The following is a 22,938-nucleotide window of genomic DNA, read 5'->3' on the forward strand; positions in this document are numbered from 1 at the left end:
CAAAAACAAGTTTAAACTTACTTCAGTCTATTTTTACTGTACTCTTGGAATACACTCTAAAAAACTAAAAACATGGTACAATAAAATTTATACTTAAGTTCCAAGCAAAGATCCTATCAATTCTTACCTGCATGTGGCAAATTATTAGGTTGGGGTAAAAATAATTGCGGTTTAAAGTATTAAAAATAATTGCAAAAACTGCACCAACCTAATAACAATGAATTTTAAAATCCAACAAACTGATTGTATCACCCAAATACAACCCCAGGCCATTTCTCTCAATCTTCTATACAGTAAATAAGTGATACTGCATTATCATCTTAATCAAAATATATTTACGATTAAATGTACTTTGAACTACAACACTTCAAGCCAAATAAATATACATGCCTTAAATGATTTACTGCTTTCAATGATCTGTCACATTCTTCAGCATTCAAACTACAAGTAGACACATGTGATGTATAACCTTAAAATTTACACTACCTGATGTATCTTTGATTTCGCAGCTTCTATTAGAGCTCCACTCTCAGCTTTATGATTAGATCCGTCTTTGCTGGTGTTATTACCAGTCTATAGGGTGGTGAAACAAAGTTAACCAAAATTAAGTCTTTGTGACCATAATTTAAATCACTGGTCTCCAAGTGAGCTAATGTGAATCTCCTAGAGAGCATTTGCGAAATTCAGAATCACAGGTCCCCCTCCCAGAGACTCTGGTTTAATAGTGTGGAGTGGGTAACAGGAAACTATTGATGAGAAGCTTGCCGTTGAGCATAATGATAGACTAGATATAAAAAGCATGGATATTATTACTGGGACAAAACTCAAGATTCTTTTTCTAAAACCCGTTAAGAGGTCATGCCATTCTCTTCTTAAAAACTTTCTCTGGTATAAACACTGCCAACATCACACTCTAAATTCCAAGAAAAGTGTTCAAAACCCTTCACAATATGACATTGATATTGCATTATCATCTTAATCAAAGACTGGGTCGCCAATTTCCTCTCCTGCTGGTGTCCACTGCATCGCTCAGTTCAGATGACCAGAATTCCTGCGGCACACCACCCACACACCTTCTGTGCTGTTTCCTCTGCCAGGACAGTTACCCTGCTCCATCCTTTCTTTTCTGATTTGTTGAACTATTACATCTTTGAAGGCCCAAAGCAAACATCCAAACTTCTCTGACATTCCCTAACCTCCTTCCTCCTAGTCCCTGAACAGATTTGCTTACTCCTTCTCCTTCCACAGACCTGAGTTCCTTGAAAAGCCAGAACTGCAATGTTTACATTTTTGGTCACCTTAGTACCTAGTAGAGCACTTAGTACAAGCACCTCACCTATTGACTGAATTGTATTTCACCAAGTACTACAAGTACTGAATATAAAAATGAAATATTTTACTACAGTGTTTACAAATAATGCTAAGATTATTTAACTGAACTCTTATATATACATACTTGTTAAATCGAAAAAAGCAATGCTAGATGTTTATTTTTAAATCTCAAGAACTTACACAGATAGAAAGGTACTGAGCATCTATTTTCCACAAATACTCCTTTTTTAACAAAAGGGCGGGAACAGGAAGAAGGACCATCCCACGGGAACCAGAAGCACAAGCAAAATTAAACATAACTAAAATATACTCTCAGTGTGCACCAAGTCTCTTATCAGAGCATGGTGAAGCTCAGTTGTCATAAACGTGCGCTCTTTTTAAAGAACTTTAAGGACAAAATTTTCCCTAGTGAAAGCCACCCTGTTTATCCAGATTACAAAATTTTATTGTCTTAATTCTAACCTTTACATTCTGTAAAACTGGTATCTCACATATGCAAAGATGCTAACAAACATCTTTAGTCATTAGGAAAATCAAAACTATTACGAGATCTCACTTCACACCCATCAGGATGGTTACAATAAAAAATAATAATCACAAGCGTTGGCAAGAATTTGGAGAAACTGGAACCCTCGTCAAGTTGCTGGTAGAAATGCAAAACAGTGCAGGTACTTTGGAAAATAGTCTGGTAGCTTCTCCTAAGGTTAAATGTAGTTACCATATGATCCAGCAATTCTACTCTTATATATATACACCCAAGAGAATTGAAAATATATGCCCCCACAAAAATTTGTACATAAATGTTTATAGCAGCATTATTTATAACAGCCAAAAATACAAAACAACCCCAATGCCCATCTACTGATGAATGAATAAAAAAATGTGGCATATCCGTACAATGGAATATTATTCAGCCATAAAAAGGAATGTAGTATATATGCTACAACATGGTAAACTCTGAAAATATTATGCTAAGTGAAAGAGGCTAATCACAAAAGGCCACATAAGGTATGATTCCATAACATATGAAATGTCTACAGTAGGCAAATCCACAAAAAGTAGATTAGTGGTTGCCAGGGGCTGAAGGAAGGAGGAAAAGAGAATGACTGCTAAGGAATATAGGATTTTGTGGGGTGATAAAAATGTTCTGGCATATAGACCATGATGATGGTTGTACAACTCAGTGAGTATACTAAAAAACCACTGAACTGTACACTAGGTAAATGGTACAACAGTACATTTTGTGTATCTGAATTAAATACCTCTCCTTCCCATCTTCCTTCCCTCCTCCTTCCCTTCCTCCCTCCCTTCTCTTTCTTTCTTGTCATTAATCAAAACTTTAATCCATCTGTTTTTCTCTACCTAGCTTGTGGAACCTCCTGAGAGTAGGCATAATTCTTTTGATTTTTATTTATTAAAACAATTTTTTAAAAATTGAGGTTATACGGCCGGCCTGGTGGCTGTGGTGGTTGGAGTGCCATGCTCCTAACGCCAAGGTCACCGGTTCGATTCCCACATGGGCCAGTGAGCTGCACCCTCTACAGCTAAGATTGTGAACAACGGCTCTCCCTGGAGCTGGGCTGCCGTGAAAAGCCAGAGGTCGGTGTGAGCTGCTGTGTGCTGCCGTGGGCTACTGTGTGCTGCCAGCAGCCAGCATGAGTGGCCATGGGCTGCTGTGGGCTACTGTGTGCTGCCCTGAGTGGCCAGCAGCCAGCGTGAGCTGCCGTGTGCTGCCATGAGCGGCCAATGGCCAGCATGAGTGGACAGCAGCCAGCGAGAGCTGCCGTTAGCTGCTGAGGGGGTGGAGGGGTGTTACCGGATACTGCCTCAGCCGGGGCAGCACGAGGCTCATAATACCAGCATGGGCCAGGGAGCCTGTCCTGGATAACTAGACTAAGAAACAACGGCTTGAACCAGAGTGGGGGGGAGGAGGAGGACGCGGAAGACGGGGAGGAAAAACAATTGAGGTTACAAAATTTTGTGTGTGTTTGATGCAGACTTTGAAGATCTACTCTCTAAGCCAACTTTCAAATATGCAATACAGTATTATTATTACTATAGTCACCATGCTGTATAGTGAAGTATATTTCAAGAAATCTGTTAAAATATTTAATTACAAATGTTAATCATTATTTAAATTTTAGTCTGATCACCGCACGACACTCACCTCATTCTTCCCATTTTTGTTATTGTTACCCTGTGAAATCATTTTTTCTAGGACTGCAAGAAGATGCAAAGCTTTCTCAGCTTGGTAGGTTAATATATACAAGTCTACAAGCAAAAAACACACCGCTTGGGCGAATTTTTCTTCTGGGGGAAAAAAGAAAACAGGAAAAGTCACAATTTAAAGTGAAGCAAACAGCTCAGACCGTCTCCCCACCCGCCTAACTCTAAAGAGCAAAGCCTAAGTCTTTACTGAAATGAATGTTTATCATCTACAGTAATGAAAGGAAGCAATTTGCAAAGTCAACAATGCCATTCTATCAGGCATGTTCTCAGTCTCTCATTTCAGGGATTCTAGTGACCAAACTTCCTGTGGCAAAATAACTACCAAACACCGGCACAAGAAATGAGGAGTATTACTTTAGTTGGAAGGAAACCTCAAATCCAGTAACTGTTCAGCTACTTACTAGAGGTGTGTGCCCTTCTCCACATCATCGAACTAATTTTTAGACCTCAGCTGGCCGACCTGTAGAATGAGAATACTTTACCTGCCTGAAGGCAGGGGGGTGGACCAGGTGATCTCTTCAGGTTCCTTTTAACTCTAAAAAGGTCTATGACTCTAGGAAATAGATTTCCTTTCTAGGCACAGAAATGGGAAAAAGAAACAAACTGATTACAGAGACAGAAGAAGCAAGGTGTGGATTGGAGTATATCAGAAAATTGCAATAGCCAAGAGGAAACTATAAAGACGAGGACTTCAAAGGAAGAAGAGCCCAACCAAGAGAGCAAGGGTAATCTGGTGTGACATAACACTAATTCTGTTCTTTTTAAAAGAGAGGATAAAAGGAAAAATAAGGTCTAAAAGAAGGCTGCTATAATCAAGAACAGAAAATTTCAGAAGCCCTTAAGAGCCTCCTAACAAGTCCTCCTGATTCCATTCTTGCTCTTACACAGTCGCCAGAGTGGAGTCTATTTAAAACTAAAATCAATGCAGTTAAATGAGCAAAGGTCACATCTCCACGGGCTTCCCACCCACTGCAAGTCCTTATCCAGGTTACAATGCTTTCCTTGTTCGGCCCCTGGCTACTTCTGAGTTCCCTCCCTACCATTTTCCCCAGGCAGCGCCAGTCACATGGCCCTCCTGCTATTCCTCTAACACACCAGTCAATATCACCTCAGGTCCTCTGCACATACTGTTACCTCTGGCTGGAAGGCTTTTCCTCTAAAGATTGGCAAGCCTCACCTCATCTCTTTTTAAATACTGTCTTATCTCAGGCATTCCTTGATCACCTTATCTAAAAATAACACCCCCAGCAAGGCTTTGTCCCCCTACTCAATTTTAGATTTTCTTCAGAGCATTTAACTACCTCACAATATATTTATGGTGTCACTCTCTCTCCTAGTAGAATGTAACCTTAATAAGGGTAAAGACCTTTTCTATTTTATTCACAGCATTATCTTCAGATTCCCAAACAGTGTCTGGCCCATACTAAATATATACTTAATAAATACTACTTGAGTTCTTACATAAAGAACTTTATGTAAGAACTTTATTTTAAAGTTCTTTATGTAAGAACTCAAGTAGTATAGTTAGACAAACACTAACAATAATAATTTTCAAAGAAGAAAAATGTGTTTGAACACTAGTTGGATGCTAGATGCTGTTATACCATAGTACGGATTAACAGGATTTCACGAACTGTTCTGAAAATTCTAAAAACCAGCTTTACAGGAAAACACACCTGTGCCATCCTAGAAGTATAATTCTGACTCTAGCTTTTCAGAAGAAAGGAACCGGCCATTCGTTACATAGTCCTTCACCACCACAGATGTCTCTCCCGCCCAGTCTGCCCAGCCACCATGCCTTCATGGTTGGGAAGAGAAGAGAAGCACCTTAAAATGCCTCCCTGGAGCCGCAGTGGAAGCTGTCCAACCAGCTGTTAGCAAAAGGGGGCCCTGTAACTCTTCCCAAAGCATCACAGAGGAGCCGTAACACTCTACCACATCAGCAATCAAGTGTTTATAAATCAGGAACCTGCATTAGTGTTTTGAATTTAAAATAACCATGGAGAAAAAGACAAAAATGTGACTCACAACTGAAATCTGCCTGCTGGGTGGAAACCAACAGCCCTCTCTAACAACCATTTCTTGGGTCCAGCTTTGCTGCTTTATTTGCTCCCCTTTTTTCCTTTTGCCCTTACCTTTCTTCTTACACTTGTGGATGATAATTGTAAGCTAGTTAAGATAACAAAAAAGCTAACACAGTGCTGTACTATCTACTCTATTTCAGTTAGGCAGTAGACAAAATACTACACTGTCCCCTGACATTTCAAAACACTCCTTTATAAATATATTACTTAAGAAAGAAAGGATCAGGTATTTAAACAGCAACGAAAAAGATCAGGTATTTAAACAGCAACGAAAAAAAGAAATCTGCAAGTCTTTCACATTAGTAATGGCATTTCTAATAGTTACCAAAAATTGAGGTGGGGTGTGCTAAGAGAAAACCTGGATTCATCTAAAAGTGATATAATTTTTATCTTTCTAACGATTAAGAAAATCTGACACCGTTCTTTTTCTTTCTTACTGACATGTAATTCTCCGATTTAGGTTATCTAGGTAAAACACCAAAGGCCTTTGTAAGTATGAGAAGATAGGGAAATTTTTGACTTGACAGAAAACATACCAAAAGGTTCTATAAACTGATAAAGCTTTTCGCCAACTGATATGGCTTCTGTATACTGCCGGAGATGATAAAGAATGACTGCCTGATTGTAATACAACATGCTGTTTTCAACATCATCTAATCCATCCATTTCTTCAACAGCTGAGTGGACCTATAAAACAATCAACAGGGATCACGCTCTAACAGCACTAAGAAAATAAAGAGCAAAAGTGAAAGAAATCTGTATCAATAAACTGGAACACAGGCCAACATTTCTTCCCCTCCCTTTGTTCCGCCTCCCCCCCGAACCATAGGCCAACATTTCTTACTAAGAATTTTTACACATTTTCAACAGGACCTCTAGATTTTAATTACTCTCACACAGTAAAAATTATTCTATTCATAATAAAGTTCTGTTTAGTAAAACAATTTGATGGGACTTTATTAAGTACCTAGCAAGGTGATTTTCTCCCTTGCCACTGTGAAGACATCTTCAATGTTTAACTGTCAACATGGTTTCTGAGTTGGATTCCCACTTTGTAGCCTTATGAGCTGCAAGAGGCTACATGGGGAGTGGGCAAAACTCAAAATGACCTTCCGCGTAAGAATGTTATACAGCATGTACACATAAATCTTACTGCATTTTGTAAAAACTAAAGAAAAATTTAAACATTACCAGACAATAGCTAACTACTTAACTATGTGCCAGGCCTTGTACATTAAGCTTTTTCACAGAAAACACCACATTTAATCCTCACCTTGAGAACATAGATAATATTATCATTCTTATTTTATAAATAAGGAAACCACCATGAAAAGCTAATTATCTTGCCCAAAGCCATATGGCTAGGAAGCGTATTTTCTGATTTTCCTGTTATGTTCAGGTTTTGTTCCCATAATAAAAAGAATAGGTTTTTTTGAAGTAATAAACAACAAAAATACACAATGTCACACACAACGATGAAAACTGGCTTTTAATGGCTTTAATAGAACTCTAATATGCACATATGATACCAAAAGAAAAAAATTATCCCACTGTGCGCTTTCAGGCTAACGAGTGAGTGAATTGGCATTCAAATTTTAATCAAGTTTTGCAACCATTTTGTAGCTCCATGTAACACATGAAACTGGAATTCTACCTGTATTAAAACTAATCTTTCTTTCCCATTATGAAGATTGCAATATATTGTTGAGCAGTGTTAAGTAATTAATTCTAAGACTGACATTTCCCTAAATTAAGCAGAACTTTGATACACAGGGATTGACTTAACAACCTTGGTTTGGCTAATGGGAAGGAACCGGAAGGTTCCCGAAACATAGTGATTTGTATTCTGACTTCTGAAGATTTCAATCACCTATGTGGAGAGCTTGACAGTGGGGTTCAATGTTAACAATCGGTCCTCGCTAACCAACAGCACGTGCATCTCAATGAGTTTGGGGGTCCTTCACTTACCAAGTCACTATCTTCAAGTGATTAAAAATAGTCTCTTCAAGTAGAGAAACTCAATTTTCAAAGAATGACTTTTTAGTAGTTATGTAATAAAGAGAAAAATGAGCTAAAGAAGGGTTAATTCTTAGCCAGCAAGAAGGGTTTTGTATAAATTAAGGAGTTTTGGATTCAACAATGGTTGAACTTATGACATGAATAACTTTACCACATTTTCTATAAGTCACCAAAATTATCTAGTAATTACTCCAGCCAGAACAAAACCGACTCAGTAAATGAGAAAAAACATTAATGAAAGTGGAATAGGTTGAAAAGATGTGTCACTATGCCCAGGGCATGTGACTGAATGGAAGTATGATTTTGAGCAAGCCAGGAGACGCAAGTACGAACACTTCTAGGAAACTCAAGAGCTGGAAGGCACTGGGGGTCAGCGTTAGTAAACCAACCTTATTAAGAATAAAGGCTGGTGAAAGGATTTCAAAAAGCAGTTTTTTTGGCTTAAGTTTGTAGGAGCCTCTTATTCTTAAAAAAAAAAAAAAAAAAAAAAAAAAAGTTTTAAGAATGAATTTGTGCTCAAAAATCAAATGAATTTCCCTGGAAGAAACTGTCTAGGAGGTCACAGGGCATGTATACGAGGTATATCATCATCTTTCCTTTGATTCTGGAGATCCAGATAAAGTCACAGCTAATAATAGTGTAATGATAAAACACAACAACGTACAAGTTTACTAAGACTGAGGTAGTTACAAGAACAGGCTCAAGAGTCAGAAGGTCTGTTTCAAGTCCTCCCCCCAATTCTTGGCTGTATAAATTAAAACTATTAGGTTCCCTAAACCCCCGTTTCAAAATTGAGATAACAAGTACTTATCTCAATGGTTGAATGTGAGGCTTACATGAGATAAGGCACAAAAAGCATTTAATGTGGAATTTGGAATCAAGTAAGCATTGAACAAATGTTGGCTATTATTCTCATTTTCATTGAAGAATTTTAATAGGGTTGAAAAATTACTTTATTCCTACAAAGACTTATGAAGAGTCTGAAGGGGTCACTTATATCTAACTACATCATAGTTTAGATATGTATCTACAGCACAGTGGTACTCATGAGTACCGGAAAGGGGCTCAAAAAGGTCTCAAGACCTTCTACAGCACGAAACAGTAATTAAAAAAGCACAAGCCCTAGTCAAATAGAACTGGGTTCACATAGCTCTGATGACGTAAAAGCTTTGTCTTTGGAAAATTTATACAAACTATCTGTACCTATGCTTTCCCATCTGTAAAATGAGACAAATGACAGTAGGTACTTCATAGTGTTCCTGGGAAGAGTAAGTGAGATGTTCTATACAAGGTTCTTAGCAGGGCCTGCGTTACATATAAGCTCTCAATGTCTGCTAGCTGATCCTATCATCATCGTCGTCATCGTCGTCATTAGCCCTCTTGAGTATCAATGGTCTACCCTGTGATTCGAGAAATGTTGCCATTATGATCAGACCAATGAAAAGGACAAGTCCTAAACCAAATATAGAATATCTTCTATTTACTTACTTATCTCCTGATCCGAAACGCTAAAGCTAGCTGACATGATTAATAATCAGACCTTTGCAGTTATAAATCAATGTCAGCAGCTACGCTTCTTCATATATTTGTACTTTACTTCTTTCTTAAAACTCCAAAGCTTATTCAAGTTTGGTATATTAATCTATTCTGTTCAAGTTAAAAACCCAATAGAAAATAAAATCATACAATATAACTTTCATTTCCTGGAAAAAATTTTATATAAATAAAATACTAACAGATGTTTCAGATATATTAGAAATTATGCTATTAGACAAGCAGTCACGTTAATTTTCCTTAACTATTTTTGTCTAACAATTTATAGAGAGCACCACAATTATTGCTAAATTCATTTGTGTATTACCTGATTCTTCAGCTGGTTGAGTGTTTGTCTCAAACTATCTGTTGTTGTTTGGTTACTTTTAAAAAACTCAGCTACTGCTGTATTCAAAATTATTTTATAATCATCTTTGTTTATATCTTGTAGGCAAGCAAGGTGTTGCAGACAGGCATCATAATTTCCAGCCTAAAACAAAAATAAAAACACACATACATAAAACTACACACCAGCTTTAAGAACTATACAATCCAAATACACTTCACTCATCTTTATTTATTTTTAAAAAATTTTTATAAGAGTTTATTAGAGCCAAAACTAATGACAATTGCCAGGAAAGCAAGATCTCAAATTTTTTCTTCCCACCTGTCTTTATTTTAAAACTCTTAAAAAAGACAAATACAGGGCAGCCGGATGGCTCAGTTGGTCAGAGCGTGCTCTCTCAACAACATGGTTGCCGGTTCAATTCCTGCATGGGGTGGTGGGCTGCACTCCCTGCAACTAAAGATTGAAAATGACGACTGGACTTGGAGCTGAGCTGCACCCTCCACAACTAGACTGAAGGACAACGACTTGACTTGGAGCTGTTGGGCCCTGGAAAAACACTGTTCCCCAAAATTCCTCAAAAAAAATGACAAACATAATTCCCCCAAATACACTAAAGTCACTAGATGAAGCAATATTTATATCAATTAAGAAATTGTGATATGTCAATCATATCTTAATAAAACTAGAAAAGAAACTGTGGATATTTATTTCCTAAGGATCAAACTCTAACACTGATACATGGGCATCATAACTATAAGACATATATATAAATATAAACTATCTATGTATGTTGTAATCATATATGTATATTAGTATATATTGGTAAATATGGCTAGCAGGGTATAATAGCCAAGGCTAGCAAAGACAGGTAATGTGATTAATTACTCCAAATTTTAATTTCTAGTAAATATACTCCGAATACCCAAGTATCAAGTTCTTTGCTTACATGTATGTAACCTGATAATCAAATAAGGTTTTTTTCATATCATTTAATATCAGAAAAGTTAAAGTTTTGACAAACTCTGTGCGTTCTATTTTAAAGCAGTCAAGAAAAAGAACTGAAGAGAGTAGTGAAATGAAAATATTGACCCTCATACTTACAAATCTATATTTAAATGACTTAAAAACAACACCGAGAGTTAAAATATATATTTTTTTATTTTTAATTTTTTTTTTATTTTTTATTTGGGAAGGAGGAGAGTTAAAATATATTTATGAAAACATAAAAACTTGGGAATGGCTCAAATTACTCCCATTCCTTTCACCGTATTTAAACTCTAAAATGTTTTAAAACTAAACCTATTCTCTGAATTGCACTCTTGAATTAGTACAGAACAAAAATTATAAATTTAAAAATGCACTGTGAAACGATTCATACTTGACAGATCCTAAAAATGGAACAGATTAATTAAGAGACCCTCATCTCTTACCGTGAAAGCCTGGAAAGCATTGGTGGACAATTCCTTCTCTTGATCAGTGATCCCAGAGGACTGACCTGTCCCTTCCTGTTTCTCTGCTCCCTGATCTGCAAATATACAAGTTCCACAGTTCTTTAGAAATAATAGTTTTGCGATGAATGTGTTCCTAGTTTTCTTGTCTTCTTCCTAATGAAATTGCCAGTTAGAACTCTCTCAACTACAACAGTTAATTAGTATTATGAGTGAGTAAGAAGCCACTCTCTGAAAATTTGACAAAGAACTGTTTCCCTTAGCCCTGGTCAAATACAAGTAGTACAATGAAAACCCACCACTACTTACGTAAGGATCACAGCTCTGTCCATCAGGACATTCAGGCTGAGAATGTTGTACCCTTTTAAAACTATTAGATCTGTGCACCCAGCAATATACCAAAAGCAGGACCTGGAGACACAAGATTATATGTACATGTACAATGCCTTCTAGAAGTTTATAACCCAGTTGGAACACAGTAACATTTAACAACAAGAAAACAATATTGATAACTCAGATAATTTCCAAGCAAAGAAAGCGTTCATAAACTTAGAAATCCAAAAGCCCAGATTAACACAAAAGCCTCCTTAACACGAGTAAGTGTCCATATACATTCTAAGATTAATGATTCCTGCCCCACAATTACTACTTTAAGAACTAGATTCTTTTTTCTTTTTTAATTTAAAAACAGACCCCAACATAAATGTAAAAATCTGAGCTGAACGAGTCTAAAACTACTCCATTATGACACCTGTTGGGTATGAGTGTAAACTGGTACAACCTCCTAGGAAGTAACTGGCTACATACATAGCCTCTGACCAATCAGTCCCACTTCTAGGCATTCATCCTACAAATACACGTGTACAAGTACATGGAGATGCTCACTGAAGCACTATTTGTAATGGTGAATATCTAGAAATAACTTAAATATCCTTCAGTTAAGAAAACTGTTAACTGAATCATAGTATAGGAATACAATGACACACTGAATTGTTATAGTTGAGTAAACATGCTTCGATATGAAAAAAAATCTACATCTTGTCATAAAAAATAAACAGATTGCAAACAGCTTTACACAACTGAATTCCATGTTTTAAAAAATAGATACATAGATATGTATTTCTGAATACGTACAGAATAAAGTTTGGAAGGACAGGCATCAAATTCTTAGTGGTTATCTCTAGGGAGTAGGATGGAGGGAGAGATTTTACTTTCCTTCATATTCCTCTTAATATTTAAATTTTTATACTGAACATACATTACTTTTTTAAAGTTGTATTTTTAAATGCCTACCTAAAACTAATAGAAGGTTTTAGAAGTCCAATGAATGGTTACCTTCAGGAGCCTAGTAAGATGCATAAGGGGAGGCTTCTGGGTGTGTGAGAATTCCTTTAACTGTATATACACTTAACAACGTGGGCATTTTGGTAACTGCCTAGAAATCTACATTCCAGGAGCCTTCAAGGAACCAGTCCTCAGCAGAGAAGCCCTGGCCTGGCACGTGTCAGCAGTAAGTAAAGATGCCCAAGTTCCCCCTCTCTGAAGAAGGCAACATGCCGTGATGAAAACAGCACAAGTCTTAGAATCAGCCACATCTGCAGTCCGGTCTGCCCTTGGCCACCTAACTATTTGCTTGGAGATGCTAACTATTAGCTCCCTTCCCCATATCCTTTTGCCAAAACAACGGAGGATTCTTGCAGTTATTATTATTTTTTTCAATATACTTATTTCTGCACTTTCAACGTACAAATTAACAACGAATTTAGATTTGGGGTGACTGATTATGGGACAGCTCCTTCGATAACTGGGAACCCCTGGATCGTACACTCTGCACATCACCACTCACACTAAGCACCCAACTTGTGTTTAAGTGAACTGATCCAAGACTTAGATCTGCCCCACAAAAAGGCATTTTGGTAGTTGGGTTTATTAGAAGTGCTACTTCTGATACTTAAAAGTTAGCAGATAAATTAGTATTTCATTCCCATGTTCGCATACATATAAATGAGAACTGAGTCCTGATAGGGAGGAGGAGGAACTAATACATAGTTTAATGGAGAAAGGTTACCAGTTTAAAAGGACAGTATTCAAACAGCTTTTTCTTTAGAAAGCCAATAAAATAACAATGACCTTGACTGCAAAACTACTGTTTACACAGTAGATCTGTTTTGCAGAACTTTCAGCTGCACAATAACAGCAGCTAGCGACCCATTACTCTAAAATGTGTAAAAATGGGACAGAGGATTTCAGGACCCCCAAAAGCAAAGTATGAGTTTATAGTGAAGCAGAACCCTCAGCTCTATGTATACGTATCATAAAAATTTTAATAATAAACATAAGTACTTCAACTTTTTTTAGGAAACATGAAGTATTTAAAAAATCTATCTTCCCTTAAAAGAAAGGTAGATTTAAACCAAATGACAAAAATTCTTAGTTTGCCATCAAGCTATCCCCATTGCATCTTCTAAAATACACCCTGACATGCTTTAATGGGACTTCTGGGCCCAACTGTCAAAGAGTGAAGCATAAATATAGGGCAGAGGGAAACGCAACAATTTAGCGATGAAGAGTTTAAGCTTCTATCTACTTTCCACTCAAAGCAGACTGGCTCAAATGGTCACTGCTCTGCTATCCTCTAGGAACTGTAAAAGTCTCCTAAAATTGCAGAAAAGGAGGGAAACTGGCTTTAAGATAAATAAGTAAATATGTAAGCTAGGCTCTAAGGTTGACAAGAGACTCTGAAAATCCCATTTCTACAGACATTTCAGAGAATTGAGTCCAATAATAATATCCTTTACATGTTAACCAACCCTTATTGTACCTACACTCTTTTACATCAAGATAAAACCAAAAAAACCCCAAACTTCAATGGGATTACTATTTTTATTTTCCTTGTTATCTTTTTCCACTTTTCAAGTTTCTTCAAGGAATGGGTATTCTTTCTATAACCCGTTCTTAAAATGTTTTTAAAACATTCATTTTTTTTTGTAACTGCTTACTTCTTACCAGAGAGAGTCTGCACGTAATTCCACAATGTGTCTTTATTTGTCCAAAAGTATTCTCCATTGCCAATGGAAAGAGTGTATGACCGTTCATCCATAAGCTTGACTTTCCTTCTACCCTGGCCAATTGGACATGGCTGACTTTCTAGGCGTACAGAGCTCTTTGGCGCACAAACCTTAATGCTCTTTAAGGCAACAGTCTTCATTTCTAACCAAACAATTGCCTTTAGGTTTGAACGAAGGAGAGAAGAAACATACTGCTTTCCCCAAACTGAAAAAAATCAGTTAACGGAAAGCACAGACACATTCCATTACAGAATATTAATAATTCAAACCTGATTGGAGGAGGGGGGCTTCCATATAACCTGCACTTTTCAAAATACAGCTCCAATGATGTTCAAGAAATTTTTTTCCAAAGAAAAAAAGGACAGCTAAGGCCTAAGGAAATTTACTGCTACATTCACAAAATCGTGTCGACGCCTTCGTGAAGAAAAATTTTAAATAAGGATGCTATTTCAAAGAAAAATAATTCAGGTTCACCAAAGTCACCATACAGCTAAGGCTAACACACCTCACTTGTGGTTTTCTATCATTTGGAACAAGTATATCTGACTTATCAAAACGCTACATCTAATGGCTGATTTCTATACAACTCAGAGAAATAACGTGATCAGCAGTACTACAGACTTGAACGCCCTGTAGAGCACGGCAGAAATAAAGGACCAACATATCAAGCATCAAGAATATCCGCATGCTTTGGGTAAGACAGACCAAGCAGATCTCTACCAATGAGTATTTTTATTTTCACTCTGAGAGTAGATTTTACGTACAGAAAAAAGATTAACTTTGGTTTTCAAATACTTGATTAACGTTACAAATTCAAAAAGCCTAGATTTTCCTCAAACTTTTCCATTCAATTTAGACATCTTATTCTATTTGGAGTTTTCATTTTAAAGGGCTGTGATGAATGTGTGATCTCATTTACAAAGTTAAACACTTTCAAACATAAATTTTAACTACTTCAAATAATTTTAATACATTCAATATGAAGTATAATTGTTTGACTTAAAAAGACAAATTTTTCTTAAAACTTATAAATCTAAAAAATTAAACTTATGAAAACAGTAACTCAGGTACTCTATAATGTCAGTGCCCAATAATATAAATATATTAAGGTTTCAACTTCTATTATAAATCAATTATACATTTTAAATTGGAATCATAAGACCAAAATATTACCCTAAATTTTTAAACATTAAAAACACTTAAAATATCAAATATCACTACATCAATTCCCTAACCTGAAAACTGGTAAAATGAAAAGGATGAATTAAATTTTTAGCATTTAACATGCCTTTCCGGGAAAAAATACAATTCACCCCCAGTAGATACGAGAAATCTATTCTTTACAGAATACCAACTAATAAATGTAGACACAGTAATAGAATTAGGAAAAACACATTTTTGCAACACTCAGTGTTATAAGTGATTAAGGTAAAGATCATCAATAGTAAATGTTTACATGATAACCAAATTATTACACCATAGATTACTTGTTTTATAAAAAAACTGAGATATAATTGACATATAACATTATATTAGTTTCAGGGGTATAACATAATAATTTGATATTTATCTATACCACATAATTATTTCTAATTGCAAATGGAAAAAGATGTTCCTGTCACCGTCTTAAGTGATCAAATTTAGCATCACTAATAGTGAACTGACAATATGTACATTATAAAAAGTATACAGATTACCTACAAAGTATCTTGCAAATATGTTAAACCTAAATCTAACAAAGCCTGTAAAATTAACTTTCAGTTTACAAAAAATACAGGAGATAAACAATTCAAGGATACCAGGAAGAAATAGACAAATCCAGAATGTGGGATGTTCTACAAGTCAAGTGACTTAAGTCTCTTCAAAAAAATCACTGTCATTTCATTAAAAAAAAGGAAAGGAAAAAAAAAAAGAATTAAGAGCCATACCAAAATAAAATAGATGAACCTTAATTGGATCTTAATTCGAAAGGCACGGATTCTTTAAAGCTTTAAGTATCATTTTTTGGTTCAACTGGGGAAATCTGATACATTCAAGTGTTAATTTTCTGAAGTATGATAATAGTATTATGGCTATGCAGGTGAATGTCCTTATTTTTAAGACATATATGATGAAATATTTAAAGATGAAGAATCATGATGTGTACACCTTATTTAGAAATGGTTCTGTAGCTAGAGATAGAGGTAATAAACAGCAAAATGTAACAATTGTTGAAGTAGGTGGCGGTTATATGGATATTCATTTTATTGCTTCAATTCTTTGGATGTTTGAAATCATTGGTGATAAAAAGTTGAAAAACTATCAAATGAGCACAGATGTTTGTAACTATGTGTATGTATGGTGATTGATGATAACTAAACTAGACTTACTGTGGTGATCATTTTGCAATATATACAAATATCAAATCATTATGTTGTACATCTGAAACTAATACACTGTCAATCATACCTCAATTTAAAAAACAGGAAACACCAACCTATACTACTGAATCTTTACAACATTTTTCAAGGACCTGGAAAAGATAATATCTAATCATGAAGTTGTGTGATTCTATCAAGGATGTTTTTTAAAAAGTAAAATTGACACTAACAAAAAAAAGGACAGATTCCTTATTGGACATTGAAAGAAATGGTAGGACAGTACTGCTTAGTTTATTTCCTCATCTGCATATATATATAGAGAGAGAGATATAAATATATCTCTCTCTATATATACATATATATATAGATATATAGATATATCTATATATACTTAAGTCAATGTGAGCTTGGGTAGGCATAGAAAAAGCCTAGAAGAACACACAAACTCAGTATGGGTTACATGGAGAGTGGGGACATAGAGGACTTCATACTTTTTACCATATACGCTTAATAATAAAAAAAAGTTTTTTATTGCTTTAAATAAAATAAAAATAGCCTTGGCTTCAAGTTTTTCCATTTGTTTGTTCCTCCTACCATTTTTACAGTCAGTTTGGCTCAAAGTTTCAAAGCCCTGTTTAAGTACTCTTCGCCTGAATGTCTTATTCACCTGGTCCTGTCTTTCCCTCATGCACAGCATCAACCTTTTCCTATTAAGCCTGTTACTGCCATCTTCATAGTGCAAATTCTCAGATAAATTCAAATGTAAGATTCTGTTTTCTAACTCTAGCCACTTTCTCCTTTCAAATAACTACCAAAAGTAAAGTCAAATAAATCATTCTAAAACATTGCTGGTATTCCCTTAGTCAAAAATGATATTGGTCTCATACCACTTTTATATGTTATTAGTATATAGGGACACAAACCTTGTGAACCTTCCACTACCCCTTCAATTTTTGTCTCTGGTTGGCACCCCATCCACCCTGGGACACCCCTAGCTTTAAGACTTGGTAGAAATATACAATTCAGGATGTGAAAACTGCTGGCTGACAGTCACTGAGAAGCCACACAACCTAGATGCACAAGGAACTTAGTTCCCACCTGGAGTCTTGACCACCTGGAAACAGAAAACAGGAGGACGCTGGACAAATCATCCCTTCTGTCTCTCTTATATGGACTACACTACTCTGAAGTGTAGTTTCTCTTCGAAAACCTTCCAGAAAAATCCTCATGTAAGTGACCCACTGTGTGTCTTCCTAGCTCAAGGTGAAACAGTAGCCAGGGATGGAATGTATTGCGCTCGCTCTGCCTACTTCCTTCTCTCCTTCCCTTCACTACCCTGGGCTTGCTCCTTCCAAATAAAAAGTTAGCACCTTAATTGGGTTCTGCTTCCCAGAGGATGAGGGCTGAAACACACACTCTACCTACCTCAGTTGATCCTCACAAGCTACAACCCTGTGAAGTAAATAAATTAGAAGGCTATTGGGAATTAGAAAACTATTAGGATCCCTATTTTACAAATGAAGAAACTGAGGCTCAACTAAGAACCTTTTCCAAGGAAAGGTTCTGCTCACCTACTGCATCTAATCCGTGACAAATTCTACCAGTTTTTCTCCCTAAACATTGCTCACGTCTGCCTTTCCTCTCCATCCTACCACTAACTACCCTAAAGTAGTATTAGTCATCGTTTTTAAAAACCAGGGCCTGAGATGATCTCATTTAACCCTTTACCAATCCTGTGACGTAGATATTATCCTTCTCTTTCTACACATCAGAAAGCCGAGACTTTAAAAAGTTTCCTAAAATGTTCCCAAGGTCTCACAAATACCAAGCTAGAATGAACCTAGACTGCCTGATTTCAAACTCCATCTCCTAACTTATCAATTGTCACCTGGCTCAGTTAAAATCTAAATCAGATCACATCATGCCCTTGCTGAAATCTCCCAGTGGCTTCTCATTAGTTAGAATGAATTTGAACTTCTTCCATGGCCTACAAGGCCTGACATAAACTATCCCCTGCCACATCTCTTACTTCATCTCTTGCCATGCTTCCGTTGCTCACTTATGCTCCTGTAAGTAGTGAGTGCCTCCTATAAGCCAGCCATTGTTCTAGGCGCTGGAGAGAGAGCATAACTAACACGAAAATCCCTTTTCCTCAAGGGGTTTTCTCGCTGTTTTCAAACATTCCCCATGTGTTGCTCCTCCTATCTGGAAAATTCTTCCCCCACATGGCTGGCTCTTTCTTTAGGGTCTCTGTTCAAATGTCCCATCTAAGAGAGCTCTTCCTTCTCTAACCCATCTATTCAAAATAGAGTCCTTGCTCTCAGTTATCCTCCATCCTCTTATTCATTTTTCTTTTCTTCACAGTATTTATCACAACTTGAAATCATAATTATTTCTTATTTTGTTTACACGTATACCTGTCCTTCATACCACATTATAAGCTCCATTACAACAGAGACTTTGTAGTGCCTGGCAGGGCAGGCCATTGGTGAATATTTACTGAATATATAAATATGACAACATTAGCTAGTCTTAGCTAGTGTCTGGGTTTCCAGTCTTGTTTCACTTCAACTCACCCTCTACCATAGCCAGCGTGGTCAGGTCACTTACCTTCCTAAACTCTTTCATGGGCTTTTTTTTTCTACCTAATGAAAAACAAACACATAAGACCCTCTATGAAAAGGGCCCTGGGCCCAGGAGCGCAGAGATGAAGGAGCATATAAACTAGATTTTGAATGAGGAGAGTGTTCAGACACAGAAGAGGAAAAAGGGCATTACTACCCAGAAGCTCAAAGGAACACAATGCTTTCCAAGAGAGTCATTTGTGGCGTGAAGAGCTAGATGTGTTGATATAAAAACTTCAGCTGGAAATAGACTGTGAAGAGCCTCACAAATGACATTAAGGAGTAAGGTTTTGATGCACAAAAGATGGTAAGGTCTTAGAAAGTTTATAGGCAGGGTAATGGTATGATCCAATTAGTGTTTCAGAAATAAAATGAAAAGGCAGCAGTAAGAAGAATGGATTGGACAGGAAGAGACAAACATCAGTCAAGAGGCTGCTTAATGTGAAATTGATCACAATGAGAGATAAAGGCCAGACCTAGTACAATTGAAATGGGGATGGAGAGGAGCAGAGAGATTCAAGAGAGCCACACTAAACTCTCACCCACTTAACACAGAATTCAACCTTATTATCAAGATAGGAAGTTTCCTAAAATATGGCCTATAAACTTAAACCAACCAAAGAAACAGCCCGCAGGCCGGCCCGGTGGCTCAGGCGGTTAGAGCTCCCCGCTCCTAACTCCGAAGGCTGCCGGTTCGATTCCCACATAGGCCCGTGGGTTCTCAACCACAAGGTTGCCAGTTGAATTCCTCGAGTCCCGCAAGGGATGGTGGGCTCTGCCCCCTACTACTAGGACTGAACACGGCACCTTGAGCTGAGCTGCCTCCCAGATGGCTCAGTTGATTGGAGCGCGTCCTCTCAACCACAAGGTTGCCAGTTCGATTCCTCGATTCCCTCAAGGGATGGTGGGCTGAGCCCCCTGCAACTAGCAACGGCAACTGGACCTGGAGCTGAGCTGCGCCCTCCACAACTAAGATCGAAAGGACAACAACTTGAAGCTGAACAGCACCCTCCACAACTAAGATTGAAAGGACGACAACTTGACTTGGAAAAAAGGCCTGGAAGTACACACTGTTCCCCAGTAAAGTCCTGTTCCCCTTCCCCAATAAAATCTTTAAAAAAAAAAAAACAGCCCACAAGTCACTGTGGACTTTATTCTTCTCCTAGATATATTACATAGCTTGTACTGAATGGGAGTGTCATTAGATGTGTCTCTGGCAGACTGAACAGTAGGTCCTCAAGGGCAGGGAGTATGTCATATTCATTTCTTCAACATCTAAGGCAACACATGGCACTCAATCTTTGCGAATGAATGAATGAACAAGTACAAGAGCGCTTTATGACTGAGGAAGGACTTGAAAATTAGATGGGCTTTAGGCCTAAAAAGGTCATTCCAGGCAAGTGCAATGGTATAGGCAAGTAGGTATGGAATGGCAAATCTGGTGAAGAGAGACACTGTCTTCATTAAGAATGAAGATGTTGGTTCCCCTGGTCCAGCCTTGGGCAGGTCAGGCTTATTCCCTGAAGCGTTTTCCCTACCCCCCCATTCCCTATGGTTTACTCCTCATTTCATTCAGCTGTTTGCTCAAATGTCACCTCACCAGAGGCTTTCCCTGACCGGCCTATCTAAACTTCTGTAACACACTCCATTAGCCTCAACTTTCTAAACCTTTTTTCTGTTGTTTTTTTTCTTTTCAGCTGATTACTGAAGAGATTCTCTACCAATTTTATTCATCTGTACTTGTATTAGGATGGACTCACTAAAATATCAACTCAAGTTTATCTGTCAGTTACTAAGATCCGGACCTAGGACAACCTACAGCACACTGAGTTTTTTTTTCCTTTTTTTTTTAGTAATTTCACTGTAAAGTCTAAGTGTTGACCACTTCCAACTTTGTGGATGCCACAGAGAACATTAATTTCTTTTAGGAAACATACACCACACCGTCCCAGAGGTAGGCTGGAAATAATTTTATATTCCTTAATGAAAAAGATTCTAGGAATAGGGCAGTAATCCATAAACAAAATCAATGAGATCAAATTAGCTAGTCATGAGGAACTAGGGAAAACAGGTTCTAAACGCAGGATGTTAGAGAGCACAGACCAGAGCCACACACTATGACTTCATGTCTATTTAAATAAGTGGTTTACACGAAGCTTATACATAGCATGTACCTGACCAGAGGCAGGTTGATGAGGCCAAAACAGCCCAGGTGAGTCTTAGCCTGAGCAGCTGTGTGCTTGCTCCAGGGTGAACTTTCCTTGCTTTGCCATCCCCATTAGGAAATCGAAAAAGTCTGTGAAGCGGCCAAATAAATGCAAGCTTTTTCAGCCAGCGATAGTCTGGGAAACTGGGCAAAAGCGGTCAGTAGCTGCACTTGGGTAAAAAAGCTATCAGACCTCAGCGACGGCCTTGGGACCAGAGAGGGGAGAGAAATGCACGCCCAAATTAAAGTCGCCCTCGAGTCCTCTACCCCTAGTCCTCACTCCGGGCCCCGCCGCCTCCGCGCGCAGGGCTGGCCCACCCTCGCGTGTCCCGCCGTCTCAGCGAGAGGGGCGCGGGCGCCTTACCTGAAGGCTTGTCTGCAGCCATCTTCCCGCCTCGGCTTGAGTTCTTCCCCGCAGGTGGCGTGGCCTCGACTCCAGCTGCCCGGCTGGCTGCTATCCTGGACCTCTGAGGACGACTCTGCCCACCCCTGCTCCAGGCCCCTGGGTTCCGGCCAGCGGAGTGGGCAGACCGAGGGCTGAGGAAGTGACGAAGGCTGGTTCACGTCGTCTAGCAACTGCAGCACCGTCTCCACCAAGGTTTCGCCACTGCATCCCGCCTTCTACAGTCTCCACCCCGAGTCACGGTACACACTACTTCCGGGGGCCGCGGCCGGCGTGGGAACTGTGGCTGGCTCCGCCCCACGCTGGCGTCCTCCCGACCCCACCCACTGCGCATGTGCGCGTGCGCGCGCGCTTGCGCCTCTGGGTATGTGCTGGGTAGGGTGGGAGGGGCCTGCGTGCCACTGCCTTTTGCTTATCCGGACTAAAATATTTAAGTGTCCAAGCAATTGTTCCTTATTTTACATAAAATCACAATAACCACACCTGACATTTATGTGCTAAGCATTGAACCTTGCACTTGGCTTTAGTCTCTCATTGATTTCTCACAACTCTGTGAGAAAGCACTGTTGCGGTTCCCGCTTAAAAACAAAACGTTTTATTTTAGAATAGTTTTAGATTTACAGAGTTGCAAAGATGATACATAATTCCTGTATACTCCCCATCTAGTCTGCCCTGTTGTGAACATCTTAGTTACTAAATTACTATGGTACATCCGTCACATCCAAAAAACCACCTTGATCCGTACTATTACTATTACGGGGGGACTTCTCCATTTTCTGAACAATGTTCCTTTTCTGTTCCAGGAATGGGATACCACATTATATTGAATGCGTCATGTCTTCTTAGGCTATTCTTTTTTTCTTTTAATTTGTCTAATTTTTTTTATTGAGGTACAATTGACATACAACATTATATCAGTTTCAGGTGTACAAGATAATGATTCAATACTTGTATTTATTGCAAAATGATCACCACAATGTCTATCACCATACATAGTTCCAAATATTTTTTTTCTTGTGATGAGAACTTTTATGATTTACTTTCTCAGCAACTTTCAAATATGCAGTAGAGTACTACTAGTCACCATGCTCTGTATTACATCCCCATGACTTATTTATTTTATAACTGGAAGTTTGTATCTTTTGACCACCTGCTCCCATTGTGCTCCTCACCCCCTCTCCTGCTTCTGGCAACCACCAATATGTTCCCTGTATCTATAAGCTCTTTTTTCCCCCTAAGATTCCACATATAAGAGATCATACAGTATTTGTCTTTCTCTGTCT

At 38.0% G+C, this 22,938-nt stretch overlaps 1 protein-coding gene across 3 annotated transcripts in view; it reads right to left on the bottom strand.

The window, feature by feature from the left end:
- The window catches only part of CNOT10 (CCR4-NOT transcription complex subunit 10), a 56,311-nt gene extending 34,405 nt beyond the window's left edge, over positions 1 to 21,906 (bottom strand). The window contains exons 1-6 of one of the 3 annotated variants that reach the window (XM_033133001.1): positions 21,617 to 21,906; positions 10,977 to 11,071; positions 9,526 to 9,687; positions 6,182 to 6,332; positions 3,500 to 3,642; positions 487 to 573 (exon numbers count right to left, since the gene is read on the bottom strand). In XM_033133001.1, coding sequence (XP_032988892.1) covers positions 487 to 573; positions 3,500 to 3,642; positions 6,182 to 6,332; positions 9,526 to 9,687; positions 10,977 to 11,071; positions 21,617 to 21,638 — 660 coding nt within the window. In that variant the 5' untranslated portion in view covers positions 21,639 to 21,906. Of the gene's footprint in view, positions 1 to 486; positions 574 to 3,499; positions 3,643 to 3,962; positions 4,003 to 6,181; positions 6,333 to 9,525; positions 9,688 to 10,976; positions 11,072 to 21,616 lie in introns of those variants that run through there. The other 2 variants (XM_033133002.1, XM_033133003.1) reach the window with 2 other exon arrangements.
- Between the last annotated feature and the right edge of the window lie 1,032 nt (positions 21,907 to 22,938).

Source organism: Rhinolophus ferrumequinum, chromosome 17, assembly GCF_004115265.2.
Source record: "Rhinolophus ferrumequinum isolate MPI-CBG mRhiFer1 chromosome 17, mRhiFer1_v1.p, whole genome shotgun sequence".
In the NCBI taxonomy this organism is placed as follows: Eukaryota; Metazoa; Chordata; class Mammalia; order Chiroptera; family Rhinolophidae; genus Rhinolophus; species Rhinolophus ferrumequinum.